The sequence below is a fragment of the Drosophila subobscura genome, chromosome O (genome assembly GCF_008121235.1).
Source record: "Drosophila subobscura isolate 14011-0131.10 chromosome O, UCBerk_Dsub_1.0, whole genome shotgun sequence".
NCBI classification, from domain to species: Eukaryota; Metazoa; Arthropoda; class Insecta; order Diptera; family Drosophilidae; genus Drosophila; species Drosophila subobscura.
In genome coordinates this window covers 408810-436526 of record NC_048533.1, presented here as the reverse complement: position 1 = coordinate 436526, position 27717 = coordinate 408810, and the positions used below count along the sequence as shown (strand labels likewise).

The window sequence follows — 27717 nt, the reverse complement described above, 5'->3', positions numbered from 1 at the left end:
TAGCAATTACATTTTGTAGTTGCTATAATGACAGATTTAAAAAATAAATTGAGCAAATTGTCGTATAAAACGTGCACCGCTTCGAGATTCTAAAAATACATACTCGCAGAGGGCACAGCGCCAAAGCCAACTTGTCGAACCTAAAGGAACCGGAACCTGAATTGGCAGTGGAAGTTGAGTCAAGAGTGTAAATTATGCACGCACATTGATTTTCTGACTGCGACGTTGCTGTTGTTCCCGACCGCGTCGTCGTCGTCTACGTCGTTATATCCTCACCATCTTGATCATTCTATATATGGCATTCAGCATATATAGGCAATCTGCTCTGTTTGTCGCATGATATCGTCGGAACTTGTGTCGTCGACGGCTTTGTTGAATGCGTGTTATCAGCGCAACAACAGCCCAACAAAAGGTGAGCATCCGCCTGGACCACACTGCGTGTGTGCGTGTCTGTGTTTCTCTGTTGTTGTTTTTTTTTTTTGATGGGGGGAAACACATTCTGTTGTATAGGACAAATCGACAAGGCCGATGATGTTAATGCTTTCCATTTTTTTATACCCGGTACTCGAAAAGTAAATAGGGTATATTGTGTTTGTGGGGATTAACGGTTGTATGTAACGCACAGAAGGAAACGTTTCCGACCCCATAAAGTATATATATTCTTGATCAGCATCAATAGCCGAGTCGATAGAGCCATGTCTGTCTGTCCGTCTGTCCGTCCGTCCGTCCGTCTTGTTGAGCGCCTGGATCTCAGAGACTATAAAAGCTAGAGCCACCAAATTTTGCATCCATACTTCTGTATGCTCACACTGTTAGAAGTGTATTTCAACAATGAGCCCCGCCAAAAGCACCTCCCAAATCTACAAAAGATAAAAGAAAACTAAAAACGCCATTCCGTAGGGAATGACCATATCTATCAGATATCAAATTGGGATCCAATTGGATCATTATTATAGCCACAATAAAGAAATGTATTTGCAGTGGCTAAACCCACCCCGTCCCGCAGCTTATACTTGTTTTTTTACATATTCTCTCATTCACACTCTTTTTTGCTCAGTTTATGGCCTCTGCCCCTGACACGTCTCTGCCTCTGCCGTGTCTCTGCCACGACTCTGCCATGACTCTGCAGTGCGTGTCTCTAGGGGAGGGTGGCGAGCTAAAGGAGCGTGTTGGCGTGAGTGGTGTTGTTGATTGTTTCTCAGTGGACAGGCGCAAATGGTCATTGCCCGTTCAAATCATTGAGTACATCAGTGTACTTAAAGTCTCCACCTTATAGCATAGATCTTGTACGCTGCTGTTGAGCTGTGATATCTAACCCTGCTTCTGGGCCAGCTCACGGGCCTTGGCGCGCTCCAGCTTGGCGATGCGGGCCAGACTCTTCGAGCTGAGGATGCCACCGCCCCAGTGACGACGGATCTCCTCGTGGCGCTCATTGAAGTTGGTCTTGACGGCCTCCAGGACCTTGCTGAAGTTGGCCTTGTCGTTGTTGTCAACGCTGGTCAGGGCCAGTGTGGTGCAGGTCTTGCGGCGGACGAGACGTCCCAGGCGAGCCTTGCCCTTCACAATGCAGTAGGGCACACCCATCTTGCGGCACAAGGCGGGCAGGAAGAGCACCAACTCGAGGGGATCGACATCGTGAGCGATCACAACCAGCTGGGCTTTCTTCTGCTCAATCAGCTTGGTGACGGTATTGGTACCGGCCGACAGATAGCTGGGCTTCTTCTTGGGCTCCACTTCCTTGCCCTTGGCCTTGGCCTCGGCGATTTTCTTGAGGCGCTGCTTCTTGGCCAGGGGAGACTCGGGGCGGTACTTCTCCAGCAGCTTGAATAGCTTGACCGCGGTGGTCTTGTCCAGGCTCTGGCTGAACTGATGGATTGGTGGGGGCACCTTCAGACGCTTCTGCAGCACAGCCTTCTGGCATTGGACGCGAATGTATTTGGGCCAACGCACGAAACGAGACAGATCGCGCTTGGGCTGAACATTCTGGCCGATGCCGAAGTTCTTGGGACGCTTCTCGAAGAGCTGGTTGACAACCTTCTTGACCACTGGCTTCTTGACGGCCAGAGGAGCTGGGGCAACCTTCTTGGTCACTGGCTTGTTTTATTGAACGATGTTAACGAAAACAGCAGATTTTTTGCGGGCCGCAAAAAAAGACCAGCTTTACGTCTGCTAGTCAAAAAGGTAAAAAAAAAAAAAGGAATGATGTAGATGACAGATGAAGAAAAAATGTAAAATTTGACAAATAACCGCTGAATTGCAGATGTAGTACTGAGTGCCGGGTATAAAAGTTGTGACGCGTAAGAAGCGTCTCACCCGTCCCTTCTCGTTTTTAACTAAATTTTCACCATGGGGTCGATCGGAATGTGTGTGCTATAATTTGGACAAGTTTTTGTCCTCTCTTCACTTTTTAATAAAATCTATAAAAATGTCATAGAATATACACATTTAATAATTCATTTAGCAGAGTATCAACACCTCATACACTCTCAAAGGCAGCCTCAGTCACTCGCACACACACACACTAACACCCTTTAACACCCTTTGGACATGACCTATACACAGACTCCCTATTCATAGTTTAACTTTTCCGTGCTGTGTCATTGTTGCCACTACAACTGCTTTTAATCCGATTTAAATTATAATTGCATTTCACAGCACTAATGCCGTTTGGCAAACACTTTAACGCGCACAAGTTCTTCCCCCACCCCATCTGGGGGGTAATTTCCTTCAGTTCAATGACTTTTTAATGCAATTTATTAGCCGATGGCGTTCAAATTGCACTGAAAAGGTCAACACCAATGCACTATGGTCCCAAGGACCACTTTTTTTGTCCTAAGAAATAAGATATTTTGATTTAGTTTTTCAATATTAGTTAAGATTAGCCAGGGGCATGTTTTTTGAGGAAATGGGCGTGGCACCGCCTTTTTTAAAGGAAAAAACGGTTTTTATTTTTTTTTTCTCAAAATGTTAGAAGCAAAAAAAGTATCGGAAAATGTTTAGCAGTGCAAGATTCTATAAGTCGAAGCACGAATTAAAACAGCTTAAAAATCCAAGATAATCAATTTTTTTCTTTCACAAAGCATTCTTATTAGGAGTTTCCATTATAAGACAATATTACACTGGATATCAAACTCTAGCCTTCCAAAATAGCTAGTGACTAATACTTTGGCTTAAATTAAATGCAAGATGTCACCCTACTTCACAATTATCTTCTTCATTGTGTTCCAAACGGCAAAAAAAAATGTCTTATTGAGGTTTTGATCTATAAATGCAAATTATAAGAGTTGTGGTCAAATGTGACATTTCTGACTAGAAACATTTCAACAATCATTTATTGCACTACGACACACAATAAGCTTCAAAAATTAGTTTTCAGTACGAATTGATACATATTGAAGGCCTCACTCTGACATACAATTACAAAGACATCGCCAACTACTAGATACCGTTCACATTACAAAACACGTAGTAAAAACCCTACTGAATAAAATATATCTAAAAAATTTGATCAGTTAATCGTATTTTTATACCCGGTACTCGAAGAGTAAAAATTGTATATTGTATTGGGTATATTGTATTTGTGGGGAATAACGGTTGTATGTAACGCACAGAAGGAAACGTTTCCGACCCCATAAAGTATATATATTCTTGATCAGCATCAATAGCCGAGTCGATAGAGCCATGTCTGTCTGTCCGTCCGTCCGGCCGTCCGTCCGTCCGTCCTTATGAGCGCCTGGATCTCAGAGACCATAAGAGCTAGAGCCACCAAATTTTGCATCCAGACTTCTGTATGCTCACACTGTTACAAGTGTATTTCAAAAATGAGCCCCGCCCCCTTCCGCCCCCGCAACAGAGCGAAAACCTTCCAAACAATTTTAAAGATAATTGAAAACTAAAAAAACGCCATTCCGTAGGGAATGACCATATCTATCAGATCACCAAATTGATGTCCGATTGGACCAATATTATAGCCAGAATGAGGAAACTAATTTGCAGTGGCTAAACCCACCCCGTCCCGCTGCTTATATTTTTTTTTTGTACATTATCTCATTCACACTCTGCTTCGCGCAGTGGCCGCACACTGGCCGCCGGCCGCTGTCTCTGCTTCTGCCGTGAGTCTGCAGTGTGTTGCTTTAGGGGAGGGTGGCGAGCTAAAGAGGCGTTGGCGTAAGTAGTGTTGTAGATGTAGATGACAGATGAAGAAAAACTTAAAATTAGACAAATAACCGCTAAGGTGCAGATTTAGTACTGAGTGCCGGGTATAAAAGTTGTGACGCGTAAAAAGCGTCTCACACTTCTCTTCTCGTTCAATTTATGAGATATAAAATTGGTACTTTTTCACTGCACACGCTGTGCAGTAATGACTGCTAGGTTTCACAGCAGATTTTGCGAAGGTGGCGCCATCTATGAAAATGTCTGGTACGAAACTTTTGGGTCAATCTTATTCTAATGCAGAGTGCCAAGAACCGAGTCTTGGTTTTAACTTTTAAAAATTAGCTTTTGACCAAGAAAAGTGGTAATTGGGACCATAGTACAATGGGAGCAGCTCCGAACAGTTTTTCCACATTTCCAGTATGCGTGAGTGTGAGTGGGTTTTCGTGTTTTGACGTTGTTCTGACGTGCACCAACCAGTATCAACAATAACCAATAGGGGTACGGTTAAAAGAATTGTTTGCTTGATTTTTTTTTCGCTTTTGTATTGTTGCTGTTTCACCATGCAACAAGAGAAAGTCTAGAATTGACTTAATGGTATGCATTCAGACTGGAAATTGTCTTAGTTACACAAATTTCTTGGCAGACTATAAATTACATTGCAACTACGCAAACGGGTTGATGGACTTCTGAGAATTCAATAGCGTTCCCTTTAATGAGTTTACTGGGAAATACGTATTGACACAATTAATAGCTTCTACTAGCGTACTTTTTCCGGTCTGTGCCAACTTTAAAGGACTCCAGATTTTCAGACTACAGACTAATGGGAATGCCATTTCGTTTTCTTCATTTTTCTGCTGCAGATGAAGTTTCGCTGTCAACAACACTTGAAGAGTGCTACACATCTCCAACAGATACAGCGCCAACAACAGCAACAATGACCAAACAATTGACAACAACGACAGCAACCAATGCGGCATCAAGCATAACCCAAACGGGAGACTTGGCGCCCACAGTTATATCACCAACAGCATCCTCGACTACAATCAGAACAGCAGGAGAAGCAGCAGGACCAGGACACAGACCTGCAAGTGGCGCTGCCACTGGCACACTTTCAACTCTGACAGTTGCAACAAAGAGTTTGACGCAAGCAGCAACAACATCATCATCTTCAGGCACAAACTTAAGTAACGATGCCAGCGGTCGTTCGGCAGCTCTGGAGCGTGCCTACGTCCATGATGTGTACGAGCACTGTGAGGAGCCCACGGGCCCGGTGCGGCCACGTATGGCTCACTTTCTGAGCAACCTGGAGCCGGGCTCCGTCGTGTGCGACGTGGGCTGTGGCAGCGGACGCTACCTCACACAATGCAATCCGGCAATTTTCACAATTGGCGTGGAGCGGTGTTACCGCCTTAGCAAAGTGGCCAACGAGAAGGGAGGAGAGGTGAGTAAAGATACTGGGAGTCAAGGGTGTGTGTTTGTGGCCTGAAGGTGTTAATTGTATGTGAGTGTTTGTTATATTGGTAGTTTTACGAGCAATTGACCCATTTTCCACTAACAAGCCACAGGAATGCTGGTTGGAAGAACCATACAACATTCGCTAGTTTTAAATTCTCCCGCAGAGAATTTGCTGCTTCACTTGAGTCGGCCATTAGCAGCAGGAATAAATTATGCTTATCATTGGAAATTATTAACACAAGTTTCTGCTGCCGTTGCATGGTTAGGGGAGTTTTTAATGCTCCGTAATTGCAATGGTGAACAAGAGCGATGTAAAGCGAGTCGTTAGCGAGCAGTCATAGGCGTTTTAAATTTTCTAGTGCGATGGATATATTGAACTGCAGCACCTCCTTTGCAGCCACAAATATTTCATAATTGCACTGCGCAGTTACTGGAGATTGTTTCCAATTGAACAAATTGGAATGGGGGAATGAATAGCCCTTATAAATACAATTTAAAGTATGCAGAATAAAAACCGACTCCATTTCATTTTTCTATATCCTCTCGGATTAAGAAGAAACAATATATAAATATCTGAATGAGAATAATCGAAAGATATACGAAAGGTTATTTTATGCCTACCCTGATTCTGTAGTAATGATTTTTGACCATTTTTATACCCGGTTTATATATTCTTGATCAGCTAATCAAGAATATATACGTAAACTTTATGGGGTCGGAAGTTGCCATTATCTTCTCGGGAAAATTCCCTCAAACACTCTGCGAACTAATGACCGCAAAGCTCGCACGACTGTCAGAATGGACAAAGTCGCGTGGACTGGGAATTAATCCCTCTAAAACGGAACTTGTGTTGTTTACAACCAAATACAAAATCCCGCCCCTCAACCCCCCAATACTAAACGGATGCAGGCTCTCCTTCAGCGACAGTGCCAGTTACTTAGGGTTGGTAATTGATAAAAAGCTCAGCGGGAACCTAAGCATCAAAGACAGAGTGAAGAAGGCTACGATAGCCCTCTACACTTGCAAGAAGGCCATTGGGCTAAAATGGGCCATGAACCCAAGAATAGTCCAATGGATCTACCTAGCAATAGTTAGACCAATACTGCTCTACGGAGTCACAGTGTGGTGGACTGCCCTATCGAAGGGGACCATCACAAAACAACTAAGCAAGGTGCAGCGAACTGCAGCCCTAAGCATCAGTGGAGCTCTGAGCACAACGCCAACGGATGCGCTAAATGCTATACTTTGCCTGCAGAGCCCTGACCTTGCAGGTAAGGAGCAGGCAGAAATGGCAGCAATCCGTCTCAGAGACTCCGACCAATGGGTGTCACAGCGCACCGGCCATGCATCCATCCTAAATGGAAACAACATCGTCCCTGCAAAAACGGACTACTGCGTTCCGAGGGAGTATACAGTTACCCCCTTTGAGACAATCATCCCTCACAGAAACGACTGGCTTGAGGGACCACCTGGTCCAAAGGAAGCCATTCAAATTTGTACTGATGGCTCAAAGCTGGACAACAAGGTCGGAGGAGGAATATACTCCGAACTGCTGAACATAAGCTACTCCTTCAGGCTCCCGGATCACTGCAGTGTCTTCCAAGCGGAGGTCATAGCGATCAAGGAAGCTCTGAGCTGTCTTCAGGAACTAACCCCTGAAGCGACTCACATAAACATCTACAGTGATAGCCAAGCTGCAATCAAATCATTGAATGCGATAACGACAAGCTCGGCCACAGTTGCGAACTGTCGCAAATCTCTTCACGAGATGGCTTATCAGTTCGTCATCAGCCTAATATGGGTCCCGGGCCACCAGGACATTGAAGGCAACTGTATAGCAGATGAGCTGGCCAGAGCTGGAACAACAATCCCCCTTCTCAATGATAAGGAGGATATTCGTATGCCAATGGCCACCTGCAAGCTCGAAATAAAAGAACATTTTAAGAAACTTACAAATGACAGATGGCAAACTGTGCCACTATGTCGCATAACTCGGCAAACATGGCCTAACATAAATAGGAAGCGCACCGATGAGCTCTGCAAACTCAGTAGGAGTAGGTGCAGCTCAGTCATACGCTCCCCTTACGGGACACTGGGCTGGCTAATAGGCACACATGCAAACAGGCTGGGAGCCCCTTATAACGATTTCTGTCGAAGCTGTAGAGATGAGGACGAGGAGGAGACTGTGGAACACCTTTTCTGCTCCTGCCCGGCTCTCAGTAGAAGGAGACTCCAATACTTGGGCGCTCCTTTTCTAAATGACATTTCGGACATGTCTACAATAAGTCCCAGACGGATCGCAGGCTTCATAAGGGCATCCGGATGGGATAATGGATAAAATAGGGTCTCACGGGAGAGAAGGGGCAAAAACATGCGGTATCACAATGGGCCGAAACCGGCCTAAGTGTGTCGGGTCTCTGACAATCCCCGACAGCCGCCTCAACCTAACCTAACCTTATGGGGTCGGAAACGTTTCCTTCTGTGCTTTACATACATCCACTTTACCCCACAAATTCAATATACCCTATTTACTCTTCGAGTACAGGGTACAAAGACAATAAGGTACAGAGACATACTGCCTGAGTACCGCACTGCAAATTAATTTCTTCATTCTGGCTATAATAATGATCCAGTCCGATCCCAATTCGGTGATCTGATAGATATGGTTCTTCCCTACAGAATGGCGTTTTCAGTTTTATCATATATTCAAAATTGTGAATACCGCAAATTTCTCGCGGTTTGCGGGGGCGAAAGGGGGCTGTGCTCATTTTTGAAATACACTTGTAACAGTGTGAGCATACAGAAGTCTGGATGCAAAACTTGGTTGCCCTATCTCTTATGGTCTCACTCTACTAGGCGCTCATAAGGACGGACAGACAGACGGGCGGACAGACAGAGACATTGCTCAATCGACTCAATCGGCTGATCAAGAATATATGTATATACTGTACAATACGTTACAAACATCCTTTATTCCCCACAAATTCAATATACCCTATGTATAAGAAATGCATTCCTCCGTCTGTCTGCCGCCATAATTATGGCTTATATGACGAGTATAATCGACAACACGCATTCTGTGCATTTAAATTGCTTTTGCGTGGGATTGACGAGGCCAGGACATTGCAGGGTGTTGGTTTTGGTTCCACAGCTGCTGCCGTTCACCAATTCGCCCACCATTTATTGTAAATGGTTTAATTTATTTAATAACCTGTCACATTATCGGGCCCTGACAACATAAGTACATACCTCTGATTGCTGCCTTTCGAATGGCACGACTTCATGACATCTAGATAAATATTTGCATGTGTCTCTAATCACTCTTGATGACAGTGTGCAACAGGACCCAGCAAACAGACACTATACATGTCCGTGCATAGAACAGATGAAAATTCAATCACATTCAATTGCAGGGATTCTGTCTGGCTTTCTTTCCATTTACCTAATGTGTTTTAAATAAACTCAAGAGGAAGGCACTGGGCACCCGATGCAAACGTGACATGCAAGCAGATGCAAGTTTTTCGCAGCGAATACGTTCACTGTATGCAAAACCAATTTAACTTTGGCCGGCGACTGAAAGTTGCACTTACTGGTGGGAGGCGGGAAAGGGAACTTTGATTTCCGCAACTCGTACATGGCCTGGTTTTCAATAATTTTTAAAGCAAATAAGGTACAGGGCTGGAGGCTCATACATTTTAACACTGCCCAACAACTTCTGCATAAATGTGGGTAGTGCAGAGGCCGCAAAACATAAAAAAGTAAAACTCAATATGAGAAAATAAAAGAGAGTGAAAGAGTAGCGCTTCAGCAGGATAACTAAGTTGCCACACGGAAAGGCTGTGGTAGTTTATGGCTTACTTTCTGTTTAGGTCCAGGTGAAAACTGCAATTTTCAAGAGGCAAAAGGGGCAAACGGGCCAAAAGGAGAAAACGGAGCAAATTGGAGGAAAAACGAGAAGGGACGTGTTAGACGCTTTTTACGCGTCACAACTTTTATACCCGGTACACAGTACTACATCTGTACCTTATCTAAATTTTACATTTTTTCTTCACCTGTCATCTACATCTATATCACTGCCGTAGGGCCGCTCACTACACGCAGCAAAGTGAGGATGAGAGAATGTGCAAAAAACAAAAAAAAAGCTGCTGGACGGGGTGGGTTTAGCCACTGCAAATTAATTTCTTAATTTTGGTTATAAAAATGATTCGGTGATCTGATATGAAATGATTCCCTACAGAATGGCGTTTTTAGTTTTTTTGAATCTTCACCTTTTAATCACCTTTGTGGTGGCAGAAGGGGGCGGGCATACAGTGTGAGCATACAGAAATCTGAATGCAAAACTTGGTTGCCCTATCTCTTTTGGTCTCACTCTACTAGGCGCTCATAAGGACGGACAGACAGACGGACGGACAGACAGACATGGCTCTATCGACTCGGCTCCTCACCATTTAAATAACCCGCGAGCCGAGTGGGGCAAAGGAGCAACTGCATAAAATGTAAATGTAAAGCTGAGAGTGCTGTTCCTGAATGCCCCGCTCCTTGTATCTGTCGGTAGGTTCTTTCTGAAACTTTCAGCGGTTTTGCCGTCATTAGCGTGCAAAGCAACGTATGCGTAATATGTTTCATTCTCACCTGGTTGAGGGCACTCTCCATCCACCGCCAGAGGAAAACCTTGTCAACATAAATTTTAAAAGCGTAATGTGGACGACGCGTACTACATTGCACATCCACAAAGCACTCTCATGCATGTTCAACTGTGCAAAATGGCGACTGTCAGCTATAAATATGATTTGTAAAGCCATAGCTGTAAAAGCACAAAGGGGAAAAAGAAATAAATTTAGTGAATGGATTCATCCTAGCTTGGACATTCAAACAAGAAACTATGAGGGCAGAAAGCGGCCGCTCTATAATGCAGCGTGGCTTCTGTATGTTATGTATGGTTATGTACATATGTATGTATAAGCGATGGTCATGCGGCATATACATATGTATGTATGTACATATGTAACTCAAATGCTATATTTGCTTAAGCAAATATTAAATATTTACAATAGACTGCAACTCAATTCTCTTCAAAGGTTTTCGGATTAACTGACAGAACTTTTTCTTCAGCTGATACAATTGTGCCAAATTTTATGCACCTGAACTCGTTTATTGATTTAAAACACTTATGTTAATGTTAATTTTAATTGATATCCACAAAACGGGACAGGCTACAGATTTTAGAACAGGTCTAAAAACTCACGGAAAGTTTTGACAATTTTGATAGAGAGAGAGAGAGAGAGCAAATACTTTGTTTAGTCGTAATTGTTCTCATAGATTGCAACAAATAAACTGTGTTTTTTTTTTTGATCAGAGAGCAAAAAAACGTTCCTGTGTTCAAAGGATATTTTAGCGTTTTTCTCTATAGCATAAATTACAATCATCAATCGATAGTTTGTTGCCAATGCACTATCCAGAAAGTAATTTAAAATATACATACGCAGGAACACTGAATATTCGATTTAATCGATTAATTTGACACTCTCGCCAATTTTTCAGCAGCGTGCAAATAAAATACCTTTCGTTTGCCATTTCCTCTTTTTTCGCTGGGGTTATTCGCACCGTCATGGCGCCATCCGGGTCTGCCCGTGACATGGAAATTAATATTAATGGCGTGCATTGATGTGAACATGAATAAAGACAGAAAAAGCATTATTTGGTTGTCAGTTTGTTATACCTACCCAATAGAAGTTTCCTTATGCACAAGCAAGACAAAAACCAACTTTTACTAAATTTGCCAGCCCGAAAGAGCGGTATAATATCGCTCATGTCTTTCTTCTTCACATTATATTGGAGAGGGAAAGGGATTTTGACAAAAAATAAGTGTTCATAAAAAAAACGAGAAGGGACTTGTGAGACGCCTCTTACGCGTCAAATCTTGTATAGTCGGTACTCAGTACTTTTTTTCAAATTTTACATTTTATACTTTACAGTTTTCTACATCTGTCATCTCATCTACATCACTTCTCACGCCAACGCACTCTGTTAGCTCGCTTAGCCGCATTGCCTTTTGGATGCCAATTGGCTGGATCAGGAAGTTTTTCTCGAACATTTCATGCTTTTCATTAGAAGCACTTTCTAATTGCTCTCATTGGACTGAGACTTTTTTGTTCTGCCAAGAGATCGAACGATAGTCCGTTTGATAAGTACAAATACTGAGAAGGGGAACGTGCTATGTAAGGACCTGTGCAGAGAGGAGTAGGTTCGGTTAAATAAGGTGTATGGGGCTGCTCGGTCGAAGCCCGAGGGACCTCGGCTGAGAGGCAGCTCTGCGCATTGTGATGCCCACACTCGAGCTGGGATGTTATCCTCTGCATGGGGGAGTCCTCCCAAACCAGCCCAAAGCCTCAATAAAGAGGGCCAGTTGTCAAGTTTGCCTAGAGGCATGTCTGGAGGCTGTAAAGGTATTCGTGGAAAGCACCTCCGACTATAACTCTACTATAACGAGATATCTCGTATTGGCCTCCGCATACTGCTCACTTCGTCCGCTATTGGCTTAGCCGATCCAGTTCTGGAGCGTGAGTGCGATTGAGTGCGTTCTGATCTGATCAGCCTGGCTGTCGACGCAGATTGCTATGTTCCTCGGAGGTACATATGTCCAGTGTGTATAACAACTTTGCCGCGTACCAGACTGCATATATCTCTGCCTGGAATACACTGCACCAGACTGTTAGTTGTAAGGATATGCTGGTTGCTAGGTCCCCAGAGAAGATTCCAGATCTTCTCCGTTCGTCTGTCCTCCGACGGCACGGAGTTATATCGGGGTGAAGAAAATGAGGATCTCGTGCGTGAAATAATGACACCGATGAAAATTTTCTGGGCCATTAAATTATTCAGTCCCTATAAGTCACAGCGGTCGGATGCAATACGACCAGCCATGCCACAAGTGGCATGCTTGCATTTACTACCATTGCTGCGGAGCATATTCAAAGGATGCCTCTTAACCCTCTGGCACACACCCGACGGTAACCAGGTGGCTGAGCAGCGGGCAGGGGGAGTGGTTACAGGGTTACTGCCTATGCGGATGACCTATTAATAGTGCAGAATACTTCGGAATACTGCAATACTAAGCACCCCGCGAAGGGGATACTCATGAGAGCTCAGGGAACTCTTGGATGCTTTATACGAAAGCACCGTCTAGGTCGCGCCAGCTTTCTTGTGTGTTCGTCACTTTTGGGTTTTTGAAGAGCTTGTTGTGCTGGTACTTTGTACGTTTGGCGTCGGATAATCGGACAGTATTTGAGAACATTCAGATAGTTCCTCCGCCTCAAGCAAGCCGGTCGTGTTTCTGCATCGCTCTCGCATCTTTCGCCTTATCAAAAAAAAAGAAACTTATAAACTGTAATTAATTCAATTTGGTCTTAAGTACCTGAGTTACACACATCTTCATATTTTATAAAACTTGTGTATACTCAGTGTTTTAAATTTAAATGATTAACTTATCATTTTTCTGTGGCTCCCGAACATACATATGTACAAATGTATGTAAGAAGGCTAGCTCAGCGTACAAGCGCGGACCCACCCCAAGAGAGCAGAGAGAAGAGAGCATAGGTCAAAGAGGAGATCGCGAGAGCGAGAGAGCGTGGAAAAGTCAGAGCACAGAGAGAGAGCGGTCGGCAATCCGTTGTCAGTCGTCAAGTTGTGCAGTTTTGTCGTAGTTACAGATACCCTTGTTAGTCATCAAGTTGTGCAGTCGTGTTTTGTCGTAGTTGAAGAAGCCGTTGAAATATGTTCAAGAGACACTTAATTTAACTGTCCTGTACTCATAGTTTAATAACCTAATGAACTATTATTTTAATAAACTTATCCTACATGTACATATGTATGTACATACATCTAACAGTGGAGCGTTGCATTGTTTTTGTTTGACTCATCGACGCATCGCTCTTTGGCACTCACCGTTCTCGCGCATAATCCGTGGCACTGCCTACTCACTCTCTGGATTTCACGCGAGCTGCACTCTGGCTCTCACTCTCACCATAAGACGCCTGCATTCTTCGTTTATGGACTAATATCTCGGCGTATCTGCTTTGCTTTATCGGAGTTCGCCGTTAGCTTTCGCCACTTCGCTGCGCCGTCTGCCCTGTATATATTTACATACATACGTACATATGTATGTACATAACTGCTGATCATCGTGCTCGTTCTGCTGCTGCTGCTGCCTGGTCTCTCATCTAGCTTGTGCTCTCAGTGTGTCTTTTTTCTCGCTGTGCACAGTGACCCAACAGCTGTTGAAAATGGCTCTTATCTGCAGTGCAAACGAGAAGGGACGTGTGAGACGCTTCTTACGCGTCACAGCTTTTATACGCGGCACTCAGTACTTCATCTGCACTTTAGCGGTTATTTGTCAAATTTTAAATTTTTTCTTCATCTGTCATCTACATCAACAACACTGCTCACGCCAACACGCTCCTTTAGCTCGCCACCCTCCCCTATAGAGTCTATAGTATAGACACACACTGCAGAGTCGCGGCAGAGGCAGAGGCAGAGAAGTGTCAGGGGCAGAGGCCATAAACAGCGCGAAGCAGAATGTGAATGCTGCGGGACGGGGTGGGTTTGGCCACTGCAAATTAATGTCTTCATTGTGGCTATAATAATGATCCAATCGGATCCAATTTGATATCTGATATAGGGTCATTCCCTACGGAATGGCGTTTTTAGTTTTCTGCTATCTTCAAAATTGTCGATTTGGGAGGTTTTCGCCTTTTTGCGGAGGCGGAAATACACTTGTAACAGTGTGAGCATACAGAAGTATGGATGCAAAATTTGGTGGCTCTAGCTCTTATAGTCTCTGAGTACTAGGCGCTCATCAGGACGGACATACGGACAGACGGACAGACAGACATAGACTCGGCTATTGATGCTGATCAAGAATATATATACTTTATGGGGTCGGAAACGTTTCCTTCTGTGCGCTACATACATTCACTTTGTGCACAAATACAATATACCCTATTTACTCTTCGAGTACCGGGTATAAAAAACGCGAATTTGGTGGCACCATTAACGGTGATTCCTACTTCAGCTGCTGGCTTTGTGATAATTACGCTCATATAAAAAGAGCTGGAGGTGGTCACTTTGGACGTCTTAATGTCTTAATATCGAAACGCATGGGTCTTTCTTGGTCATGTTTGGGCTGCAGGCAGATTGAGGCGGAAATGCGCACCTTTATGAAACAAACGAGGAATGGTTTCCAAGATACTCGGAAGCAATTCAATGCTCTCAACGAGAAGTTACTTTGTTACTTTGGAATCGCAATTTCTCTTTATGTATGCTGATGACGTTAAAAATTGTGTTTATACCCGGTACTCGAAGAGTAAATAGGGTATATTGTATTTGTGCACAAAGTGAATGTATGTAGCGCACAGAAGGAAACGTTTCCGACCCCATAAAGTATATATATTCTTGATCAGCATCAATAGCCGAGTCAATTGAGCCATGTCTGTCTGTCCGTCCGTCCGTCTGTCCGTCTTGTTTGTCGGCTAGTTCTCAGAGACTATAAGAGCTAGAGCCACCAAATTTTGGCTCCAGACTGCTGTATGCTCACACTGAAACCAGTGTATTTCAAAAATGAGCCCCGCCCCTTCCGCCCCCGCAAAAGGGCGAAACCCACCCAATCCTACAATTTTTAAGATAGAAAAGAAAAGAAAACTAAAAACGCCATTCCGTAGGGAATGACCATATCTATCAGATCACCAAATTGGGATCCGATTGGAGCATTATTATGGCCACAATGAAGAAATTAATTTGCAGTGGCAAAACCCACCCCGTCCCGCAGCTTATACATATACATATGTATTTGTTTTTTGCATATTCTCCCATTCAAACTCTGTTTCGCGCAGTGTGTGGCGTCTGCCCCTGCCGTTCCTGCGCCTTTGCCATAGCCGTGGCTAAACCCACCCCGTCCCGCAGCTTATATTTGTTTTTTTTCACATTCTCTCATTCACACTCTGCTTCGCGCAGTTTGTGGCCTCTGCCTCTGACACGTCTCTGCTTCTGTCGCGTCTCTTCCGAGTCTCTGCCCTGACTCATTGAGAGTCAGTCCCCCGTCTAGGGTAGGGTGGCGAGCTAAAGGAGCGTGTGGGCGTGAGTAGTGTTGTTGATGTAGATGACAGATGAAGAGAAAATGTAAAATTTGACAAATAAACGATAAGGTGCAGATGTAGTAATGAGTGCCGGGTATAAAAGTTGTGACGCGTAAGAAGCGTCTCACACGTCCCTTCTCGTTTCTTTTCCGACTGGTACTTGCATACTCGCCCACAACTTGACCTTGATGAATTAAGCATTTGGTGTTCGAATAACCTACTTTTCTTGAACCATGTTAAGTGCAAACTTATGACTTTTCACCGCCGTGCACCACATTTTGTCTTTGTCTAACAGACTCCTTCCACCATACCTATCTAAGCTAAAACTACTGAACCTACCCTCTTTACACCATCGCAGAATTTGCAATGGGGTGGTATTCATGCATAAGCTCATTCTCGGGATTGTGGACTCCCAAACGCTTTTGGGACGAATCTATTTTTCGGTTCCCTCTAGACCAACCCGCACTTTCCGCCCCATCCGATTATCCATATGTAGATCTAACTACTCCCAGCATGAACCTTTCCGGGTTTTATGCAATAATTATAATTACTTGTACCATCCAATATCCCCCGAATTATCCCTTGAAAAAATTATATTTAACATTTATCATTACCTTAGTTTAGAAAATGTGTAAATTGTATCTTTCCTTTCTCTCTTGTTTTTATTATTATATTATTAGTTTGTTTTTATTCCTATTCCATTATTAGCAGATAATTGTTAATTGAAATAAATAAATAAAAAGTAGTAGAAGTGAGCCAAAACAATGGCCTGTGGTAACGCAGAGACTCTGGACTTTCTCAAAACTATAGTCCGAGGTTTTGGGGAACTTTGGTCGGAGCGGCACTCTGCGTGGTCTTCACAGTTCCCTTAGCTTTGTTAACGGTTGAAGCAATATGGCTATTAAAACATAGCTTGTGATCGAAAAGGACTCCTAAGTCATTTGATGTGGAGATTCGTTCCAGAACATGGTGTCCTAGAGAATAGTGGTGCACGACGGTGAAAAGTCATAAGTTTGCACTTGGAATTGTTCAAGAAAAGTAGGTTATTTGAACACCAAATGCTTAATTCATCAAGGTCAAGTTGTAGGCGAGTAAGCAAGTACCAGTCGGAAAAGGAAAACAAAATTTTAACGTCATCAGCATACATTAAAGTAACTGAGTGCAAAATAACTTGGGGCAGGTCGTTCACAAAAAAATTGAAAAGAAGCGGACCTAAATGACTTCCTTGAGGAACTCCAGAGGTTACTTTCACAACATTCGACAAGACATTGTTAAACAAAACACGCTGTGTGCGATTCGACAGGTACGATGATATCCAATTTACAAGATTTGTGGGAAAACGTAATAAAGAGAGCTTATGGATCAGCAGGGTATGATTAACAGGATCAAAAGCTTTACTGAAATCTGTAAAAATGACGTCGGTTGATTAGAGACGAGAATTCTAAAAGGTTTGTAGATGTAGATCGATGTCTAAAAAAACCATGTTGCGTCGGGGATATAATGCTAGAACATAAATGTTGCAATTGACGAGTGACCAGGTGCTCGAGCAACTTCGGAATGGCAGATAGTTTAGCAATACCACGATAATTTTCGATATTAGATCTGGACCCTTTCTTGTGAAGAGGAATAAGGTAGGATTCATTCCAGATCATGGGGAGGCGAGAATGCTCCAGGGAAAAATTAAATAAGATGGTCAAAGGATGAGATAGGGCTTGAGCGCAACATTTTAAAATACAGCTCGGAACTTTATCTGGACCCGCAAAGAAACAGATTTCAATTGGTGACAACCCTTCGAAGACTGTACTTTCATCAAGGAAGGGAAGAAACATGTTATTAACATGAGGTAGATGGTATGGATAAGGGATACCCCCTGGTATGATCCCCCTGAGCTCGCAGACAAACGGGTTTTCTACGCGTATAACGGCATCCTTCATGTCGGTCAAGATTTCCAAATCTGCCTTCAGATAGTCGGTGTCCGACATTTTCCCCTCTTGGGCGAAGATGGCTACCAGCTGCTCAGACGTCGATCCTAGGCTGGCCAGTACGTTGTTGTTCGAGTCGACCGTCGTCTGTCGCTTGAACCCTGGCTCTCGGCCAGTCGTTTCGACCGGTGCCTAGTGTCCAGAGGGCTTTGGTGAGATCTTGGCGCTCGCCGTGTTCCGCATCGGAGGTGTGGTCTTCTCGTTGCGCGACCTCAGACGATATGCTTCGATTTTTTTACTGCGCTGCTGTTTGCAATGTTTTCTTATCTTGTTATCTTTATACATTCTATTTATCTAGCGCACACTGTATAATAGAAAGAGATTATACAATGATATTGAACCGCTTTGACATGGAAATGGTTTTTGTCCCCAGTGTGTCCCCCCACACTGCCCGCAACTGCAGCACAATTTCAAATAAAATACTTTGCGAGCGAGACCCTAGGGGGAGTCAGTTCCGGTAGCAAAGAGATTCCAGCGTGGGCTTCGCTTGGCATTTACGTAACCCAATTGTCAGTGGTCCGCACTGGGGGCATCTGGAACACTCCTTCCTCAAAGCAATCCGTCTCATGTTTTTTGTTTCGTTTTCTTTTTTTGCAGGTGGCGCTTTGCGACAATCTGGAGCTGCCCTTCCGCGACGACAGCTTCGATGCCGTGCTCTCCCTCGCCGTCGTGCATCACTTTGCTACGACGGAGCGACGTGTTCAGGCCTTGAGGGAGCTGGCCCGGATCCTGCGTATTGGCGGCCGTGTGGTCATAACTGTGTGGGCACTGGAGCAGCGTCATCGTCGCTTCGAGTCGCAGGATGTGCTCATACCGTGGCAGCCGCCCAAGAATCGCAATTATTCATATTCCGATGAGGAGGACGACGACAATTGTCAGGCGCCGTATCACGCCTACACGGAGGACTCGACAAACTCCAGCCGCTCGGCAGGAGATGGCGACAGTTCAAGTCTGAGTTCATCGTCGCCCGGTGAGTCCTGCTACAGTTTTGTGCGACGCGCCATACAGGTATGTTCAGCAATTAAAAAATACAAGATAGAATCCAAATTCAACCTCAATCTTCACTTTTGTTGCTGCAGAAATTGGCCCGTGGACGTCGTCATGCGTGGTTCATGGACTCTTGGTCTTCCAAGGATACCAAAAACGACAGCAGCCTGGACTATGAGGATGCCAAGGATCTGCCCATCGAGCTGCGTCGATTGGAAGACTTTGAAGACTTTCCACCGGATCCACCACTGTCCGCCGGCCTGAAGTCCCGCAGCCTGGGCAGCATTTTGCAGCCGCCACCCCGACAGATTGTGCGCTCACGCTCAAGTGTGCCCAGTCTGGGGGGTCCCCTGATTCCGGGCGAGCCAAAGGCCAGTGCGGCGGCTATGCTGCTCAATGCACCCGAGGCACAGCAGTTGAATGGGAGGCACTCGCCCACGATCACGGTCAGTGCGGGCAACACGCTCAGCCGACGGCCCAAACTCATCAAGCAGAAGCAATCGCTCTGCGAGGAAGATGGCCTGTCAGATGCCGCGACGCCCCCGAACTCCGAGGCGTTCCATATGATGAACAGCTACAACAGCGTCAATGGGGGCATGAGCAGCAGCCTGTGCACGAGAAGCGGCTGCTATGCCAACAATTTCCATCATCATGCCTCAGCGGTGGCAACGACTAATGGAACGGTACCACCAGGCAGTGCCTCGGGGCTGCGCAAGCAGAGCTCTCTCAATGAGGAGCTGATGGCCTGCAATCGACTGCGAGAGAAGGAACGCGTGCGCAAGCGCATCCAAAAGCAGACATCCCTCAACGAGGCGTTCCTCTGTCGCTCGGCGATGTTCTCGAAGCGGCTGCAGGTTATACGCGAGGGATTCACCACCAAAATCAAGAGCTCGACGGGCAGCCTGGAGCGGGTGACCAAAAAAGGCATCAGCAAGCTGATCCAGAACATCAAGAGTGCGCCACAGACGCCATCGATTCCGGTACAGAGCGCCGCGATGGTGAATTATGCTGCCACAAACAACAATAACAAGCAGACCACAGTGTCGGCACCACAGCAGCCGCAGCAGCACCACCACAATCACCATCATCACCACCATCTGCCGCAGCAGTATCTGTCGCACCTAATACTGTCCAATACGGCCACGTCGCCCGCACCAACAACCGCTGCCGGCTCAGTGACGTATTGCAGCTGCGTGGACTGCAGTTTGGGGAATGTCTGCTACTGCAGCCAGTACCAGCAGGAATGCTTTGTCTGTGAGAACAGCGAGCAAGCCAAGGCCCGACGACACTCGCGCGAATCCGGCTCGGATTCGTCCAAGGACAGCAGTCTGCAGTCGGACACGAGCATCGAGTCGGAGGATAGTTTCGCCTCGGTCATCTTCATACCCAAGCCAGAGCAGCATCAGCAGCAGCTGAACTATCAGCATCAGCACCACAACTCCAACTCCAGTTCGAGCAATTCCTCCTCCAGCAATGGTCAAGCGGTGAATTCGGTTACGGGGGGAACGACTGGAGCAGCTAATCCACAGGGGAGCAACTATCCCAACTTTCGACTGCCGCCCACTCAATCTGCGCCAACATCGCCGCTGATAATGCCCTGCCCTCCGACACCGGCGCACTCGCCGGCTGCCATCCAGGGTACGGTGATGTCCCCGCCACAGTCTACCACCGCTGTGTTGGCGGCTATGGCCATTCTGACTCCCCCCTCTAAGCCGGCACGCTTTAGCTTTGACGAGGCACATATCAAGCAGCAGAAGGAGCAGCAGGCACAGCCCCGGACAGAACCTCAGCTGCAGTCGCAGCAACAACTTCAGTTGCAGCCCCAACCTGAGTTGAAGACCCAGCCACAGACCCAGTCCCAGCCCCAGTCAATGCCCCATCCAATGCACAAAATTACTCGTCAAACAATCAGGGACTTGCCGCCGATACCCAAGTTCCGAAAGCAGCAATCCCAGCAGCTGCAGCGTCAGAATTTTCCAATTGTGCGGCGTGCCTCGGGCTCAGGTGTGTCCACATCGGCGTCAGCACATTCGCTGGCCAGCAGACTGCTCTCGCTGGAGCTATTCAATCCGGCCACTGATGATCTGGACAGCGACTCCAGCGAACCCTCCTCGCCCGACTCCATTGACAGCGTCATCAGTGCGCCGCGTTCGGCCAAGTTGCCAACTGGCAATAGCGGCGAAGGTGGAGATGCATCGACATCCGCCTCCCAGGACGAGGGAGAGGCCAGCCTGGCTCAGATGATCAGTTTGCAGCAGGAGCAGTACCACAAGGGCGAGTTGCAGATCAATAACGCCGTGCCACATGCCAACGATGACATCATCCTCAATGCGGACAGTGCTCCACTGCTGCCGAAGAAACGGGAGTCCGGACACACGCAGGATTGTGCGGAGTTTGCAGAGCAGCTGAAGGCGCAGCTGCAGCGTGAGCTGGAGGATAAGAGCAATCGTGCCGAGTGCCGTTCCCTGGATGGTATTGGAGATCTTTCCGAGTACTTGGGCGGCACCAAGAAACGCTCGAATGGGGAACTGAGCGCCTTCCGGGATGAGTTGCGAGAGCGTCGCTTGATGCTGGTCAATCTATCCACGCAGCCAAGTCTGCAGCAGTCACCGATTTCGTCCAGCACATCCTCGCTGTCCTCGCAGACGCGTAGCTTCACCATACAAGAGGAGGATGGTGAAGAGGAGGAGGAGGAGGAGAATGAGTCCAGCTACTCGCTGGGCATCTACGAGCACTGCAAAATCTCCAAGTTCAACTACAAACGGAATCGCCACTACCAGCTCAATCCGGAGACGGCCTACCTGCTTCAGGACGATGGAGACAGCGATGTGCGCGACGACGATGATGATGTCATTCCTGAAGAGGAGGAAGACGAAGATGCCGAGGCTCTCGAAGCACGTGGCGGCGATCAGCTAGGCGAGGGCCTAGGCCATGCCTCCATGCACGACTACGGACAACGTCGCCGCAACATGGCAGCCATGAAGCAGGGCACGCACAGCTCCACGCCCTCGACCGTGTGCGCAAATCCTTCGGCCACGCAGCAGCAACAGCAGCAGCAGGCACCGCTGCAGCAGCGCAACTCTATCGAATCGATAGAGCACTCGAACAGCTCCACCAACTCGCTGGACAGTCCCTCGCAGGGCGGCTCGAGCACGCATCATCGCTACTACCATGTGTTCCGCGAGGGCGAACTGGATTCGCTGATCAACCATCATGTGGCCAGTTTGCATATCGTGAGCTCCTACTACGAACGCGCCAGCTGGTGTGTGGTGGCCGAAAAGGTTCAGGTGTGGACCATTTAACTCTAAACCCATAATCCCCCTCAAGGTGAGTATCTTATGCCCCCAATGGAATTGTTACATTTAGTCTCTTAACTCTAGTCGAACCAAAAAACTAATTGAAGCGGGGAAACCCCCATAGCATTATTTTATCGGCAGCTCTAACCTTGCAGTATACTGTATGGTTTCTAACCTTGCAGTATACTGTATGGTTAGTGTCGTCAGGCAACTCGCGCTTTTCAGAGTTGCCAGGCCTGTTCAAGAACGGCAGGGTTGCACTGCATGAAATCAAATTTCAAAAAAAAAGAAAAATAAGAACCAAATACAAAATTAGACTGTAAGGAAAAAATCGAATACGAAAACGAAAACGAAAACAACGCAAAGTAAACAGAGAAAATATAAAAAACATTAACTTAAACATACATATAGGGAACTTAAAACATTTATAATTACTACAGATTATAATCTATTTACAACTAGTCACAGTTGGCGCTTGTTTCTCAGTTTAGGTGACACTTTTTTGCACTTTATCATTTCTGATGGACTAAACATCAAAAACCCGTAAGAAGTTGACAATTGTATACGCCCATAAAGAATTTCCATGTATAGCACCCAACTAAGCGGTTTAAGGATTAAAGCGGCTCCCATAACTAACGAAATATTAATTCGTGATTTAGAAGACAAAGAAAAACACGTATGTATGTACATAGACACATATGTACTCGTACTATACTCAATACAAATCAAAATCAAAAAGGAAATACTCTAACGGAAACTCTTACATACGCCTACCTACATAGGCCTGCCACCACCCAATATTCCTAAACTATTTTCCAAATATTTTGAAACTATTTTTGAAACTTTTTTTACACAATTTTCTGCACACATCTCGTTTATTTTGTTTAAATTCGACTTTCCAAAATTTCCCCAAAACGGCCAATAAACAAACACGAATGTAAGCCTAAGCCTAAGTTACACAGTTTTTGTCTATGTAAGTGCTGTTATTTGTGAAATACACACAGACATTTTCAATAAAAATGTATTTATATGCATGCTTATATGTACATAACTTTATCCTATATGCGACTGTATGTAAATGTGTTTTTATAGATAGCAAACAAACCAGAGAAACTAAAAGTAAAAAAAAACCTTATACCACGAATAGAACAAAAATAAATTATTAATAACGAATGTAGGACGAAACTCTAAATCACTACCGCTCGAAATGCTGAAACTACCAGATATTTGATAAGTATTACTGGAAATTATTGTATAATTTGCACAAAAAGAAAACAGCCAAAAACACACACACACACAACAAAGAAACACAACAGAACCGGCTAAAACAGAGGAATACCATCAAACAAATATTCAATAGAAATAATTTGTTATGCATTAACAACATTAAATAAACAAGTTATAGCTAAACATGGAAAAAGGTATTTCTAATTTTCAAATAGCGCCCCACTCCGAGCTCATATGAACCGCACATGGTGGAACCTGTAAACGGAACCACACAGAGCGAATTTGGCATGTTCAAGTGAATAGAAAGCAAGGCCAAAAGGGATTTTTTTCCTTTTCTGAGTGATTTTAAATTAGAAACGCCAAGGTAAGAGAAAATTAAAAACGCCATTCCGTAGGGAATGACCATATCTATCATATAACCGAATTGGGATCAGATTGGATCATTATTATAGACAGAATGAACAAATTAATATGCCGTGGCTGAACCCAACCCGTCCAGCAGCTTTTTTAATTTTTTTACACATTCTCTCATCCACACTTCGTGTAGTGTGTGGCGTGAGAAGTGATGTAAATAAAGATGACAGATGTGGAACAAATTTAAAATGTCTAATGTACCGGGTATAAAAGTTGTAACGCGTAAGAAGCGTCTCACACTTCCCTACTCGTTTTGTTTTTGGAGCGTTGAGCGGATAGAAGAACCCTGAAAACTCCATTTTTATGCGAAAAACGTATTGTGACGATTCACATTTTTGTAGTATGTGGGGAGCAATGATGAGTACATGTTCACATTAACTGACTTTCGTCGCCCATAACTTCTAAACGCATAATGCAAACGTAACCAATTTTTTTGTAGATATCAATCACTTTATCCTTAACAAAAAGGCAATACCAGAAAAATACAAATGTGAAGCTTTTAAATAGCGAAAAATAAAAAACTAAAAAAAGTCGCATGTACTCATTTATGCACTTTTCGTTGTTTTCACTTATTTAATATTTCCAAATTTTCTAATCAACAATATGCCTGCAGATTTGATGTTAAATATTTTTTTGGTTATATTCTAGTAATAGTAACATCAAATTAAGACATTTCTCATAATAATCGAAGCAGATTTCATGAATTTATTAAATAGTGCCTATGTTGTACCTGAGGCTGAAGGAACTATATCTAGAAAATGTAAATATTATTGTGTAGCTCACTGAAAAACATGGCATTAGTCAATCGGTGGTGATCAGAGTGGAAAAGACGCGAAATTTTGTCCCGAAACTGCAAGTCCAAGGACGCCCTAAGGCGCTAGCAGACCCAAAAGCCACACTAATAATGTCGCAAATTAGTAACAAGGACTTTCTAAGGCCCAAAGAGGTTCTTTTCGCATAATACTATCAATTTTGGTCTAGATAGCCAAGTATGGCCATCGTACCAACACCTGAAACATCCTTACACCATTTTACATCTACCGGCATGTTTCATGGTTTGCTTGATATGATGTCCTTAAAGCCATTTTTCGGACTTACGCTAACAATACTGCCACCCATATGATTATTTGGACTCATCAGACCTGATAACACGTTTTCAATCATCCGTGGTCAAATTGTTATGCTAATTTGAAAATTTCGGGTTTGCTTTACCATTATTTACCTACCACGTGAAAAGTGCCGGTAGATACAAAATGGTGTAAGAATGTTTCAGGTGGTGATACGATGGCCATACTTGGTCATCTAGAACAACATTGATAGTATTATGCGAAAAGAACCTCTTTGGGCCTTAGAAAGTCCTTGTTACTAATTTGCGACATTATTAGTGTGGCTTTTGGGTCTGCTAGCGCCTTAGGGCGTCCTTGGACTTGCAGTTTCGGGACAAAATTTCGCGTCTTTTCCACTCTGATCACCACCGATTGACTAATGCCATGTTTTTCAGCAGTATTAGCTGTCTTATAGCCATTTTTAGTGAGCTACACAATAATATTAACATTTTCTAGATATTGTTCCTTCAGCCTCAGGTACAACATAGTTACTATTTAATAAATTCATGAAATCTGCTTCGATTATTATGAGAAATGTCTTAATTTGATGTTACTATTACTAGAATATAACCAAAAAAATATTTAACATCAAATCTGCAGGCATATTGTTGATTAGAAAATTTGGAAATATTAAATAAGTGAAAACAACGAAAAGTGCATAAATGAGTACATGCGACTTTTTTTAGTTTTTTATTTTTCGCTATTTAAAAGCTTCACATTTGTATTTTTCTGGTATTGCCTTTTTGTTAAGGATAAAGTGATTGATATCTACAAAAAAATTGGTTACGTTTGCATTATGCGTTTAGAAGTTATGGGCGACGAAAGTCAGTTAATGTGAACATGTACTCATCATTGCTCCCCACTGTAAGTAGTTATAGGGGTTAGAATTAAGCATTCTGAAGAATTCATACTGATATGTTTTATTAGGAAGTTACATTGTAAGGGTACAAATTATGAAGTAATAATTTAAGTTCGCGGCCCACGGTAGCTGAGAGCAAAGCACAGAGAGCGACGGCACCATAAAGAAACTATGGACCATGGTGAAATTACTAATTAGTAATTCTACCATGAGCTCGCCTTGCTTAAATTTGTCCTCTCTTTATAAACTCTTATATTAATATGCAATTGGCGCGCTCATCGCTCCCTCTTACAGTGCATAGAAGCGCACGCATATATATGCACCCTTCGTACTGCTTATATTGCAGTGCTTTGACCTTTTCTTTGTCTCAGTCTGAAATATTGTCGCTCGCCGCGCATCGCCGAGCAGTCCAAATTAGTTCTACAAAATTCCAACTCGAACCCGTTATATATAAACGAGCTCTAAATCATTGTACATTTTAACAACCCGAATCTTAGTTCACGGCCACGCCCCTTCAAATTGTATAAATTCGTAAAATAATAAAGAAAATTATAAAAAACTAAATACGGAGAATAATTGTCGTAAATGTGGAGTCAGAGTTGCCGAAAAAGCTCGGCAGCTTCCAACATTTTGGTGACCCCGACGTGATTGCCGTGAACTTATAGTGCGTTAAAGTGTTTAAACATTTAATTCTTCGAATTTTAAACATATAACTCCACATTTGCTAATACATAAAAGTAGCGAACAAAAAGTCGTTGTGACCGACCGTGCTAGCGGCCCGCTATTCGTTTTCGTTTTCTCTTTCACCCACCGTCTGCTTCAGGCTGCGCATTGCACTGTCGAGACCGGCTGCATAGAGTTCTAAGCCAGGTCCGTTAGCTTTTTTTCGTCTACTCTTTCGTCTACTCTTTCGTCTACTCTTTCGTCGTTTGATTCAGCCATCTCTCGCGACTGGCTGCAATAACTCTTTCGAACTCGAAATCAGTGCACTCTCTCGATCGTTCTCTCGCGCACAAAAAAAGTGCCGCAAAAGAGAACACACAAACGTTTGAGCTTGTATCGCTTGTTGAAAAATCGAATTTAACTTCGACTAATACACTCCGCGTCAACTATCTAAAGCCGAAAATGGGAAATAGAAAAAATAATAGAAAAAGTGGATCGTTTCTCATGGCAAATGAGGCTGGTGAAACACATAGCGAGTCGGTGGCATTTGGCGCTGCTCCAAGTGGTGGAAGTTTTAGTGCCAACGCAGCACACAGCACACAATTCCCTGCGTCCCGGATTACATATTTGAAGTTGAAAACTAGATCTATTTTTGATAGGCTATAATCAATACGCACGGATATGGATATTGAGAAGCTGTGCCAGATGGATGAGTATGACTTGCGCGGACTGCTGGAATCACTAACGGAGCTTAAATCGAGTTTTGTTGTGGCCCACACCAGCTTAGAGGAAATGGATTTTGAGTCCATGTCCAGTGAAGTACCTGCCAAATTAGACTCGTCCGTATTATCATTGCGGACCATTATTCAGCGCGAGCTTGGAAGTCGTTCCAGCACCAGGAATTGTTAGACAATCAACACCAACTCAAGTGCGTCCCAATCAATCGTCGTTATGGCCAATCGATCTAGGTTACCTCAGCTGGAGCTGCCAAAATGTAGTGGATATCGTGGCTTTAGATATTTTAAAGCGTCGCTTTGATAATAAACGTTTTATTTTGCAGGCACACATCAGAGGGATATTTGGGTTGGAGAAGGCTGACGCATCGGTGGGCAAGCTGAGGGAACTGACTGACAGAGTCACCTCACATATTCGTGCAATGGAATTTCTGGCTAGTAAGGAAGAAGTAGCTGACTGTATTCTTGTACAAACAGTACTTCAGAAGTTGGACAAGGCCACTCAGAGCAGGTGGGAGGAAACTTCGTCGAATCAAGAGCTGCCGTCATGGAAAAAATTGTCTGGATTTTTGGAAAGATGTCGAACGCTTGAAAATGCGGATCAATCGACGCAAGGGCAAGATCAGTTTGGCAAGTCCGCGCCCCCGTTTCTTGTGTGTTATGCGAGGGCACGAACCATATGATTGCCAATTGTCCACGGTTTGCACCTCTG

General features: G+C 44.4%; 2 protein-coding genes across 2 annotated transcripts; one reads left to right on the top strand and one right to left on the bottom strand.

The window, feature by feature from the left end:
- Positions 1–170: 170 nt before the first annotated feature.
- On the top strand, positions 171–22286 carry LOC117897125. Its single transcript, XM_034805777.1, has 4 exons — positions 171–412; positions 5016–5596; positions 18317–18727; positions 18799–22286. The coding sequence occupies exons 1-4, from the start codon at positions 337–339 to the stop codon at positions 22006–22008; spliced, it is 4278 nt and encodes a 1425-aa protein (XP_034661668.1). The 5' UTR covers positions 171–336; the 3' UTR covers positions 22009–22286.
- On the bottom strand, positions 1195–2100 carry LOC117897126 (60S ribosomal protein L7a-like; the record flags this gene model as incomplete). The annotated part of the gene is made up of 1 exon (XM_034805778.1): positions 1195–2100. A coding segment is annotated over one exon (789 nt), but the record flags the coding sequence as incomplete, so codon positions are not given.
- Positions 22287–27717: the final 5431 nt, after the last annotated feature.

Bases quoted from the DNA above. Each gene is read 5' to 3' on its own strand.
- LOC117897125 (XM_034805777.1), top strand. From the start codon at position 337: ATGATATCGTCGGAACTTGTGTCGTCGACGGCTTTGTTGAATGCGTGT. The intron at 5,597-18,316 runs GTGAGTAAAGAT...CTTTTTTTGCAG, and splicing joins CCAACGAGAAGGGAGGAGAG to GTGGCGCTTTGCGACAATCT. The intron at 18,728-18,798 runs GTATGTTCAGCA...TTGTTGCTGCAG, and splicing joins TTGTGCGACGCGCCATACAG to AAATTGGCCCGTGGACGTCG.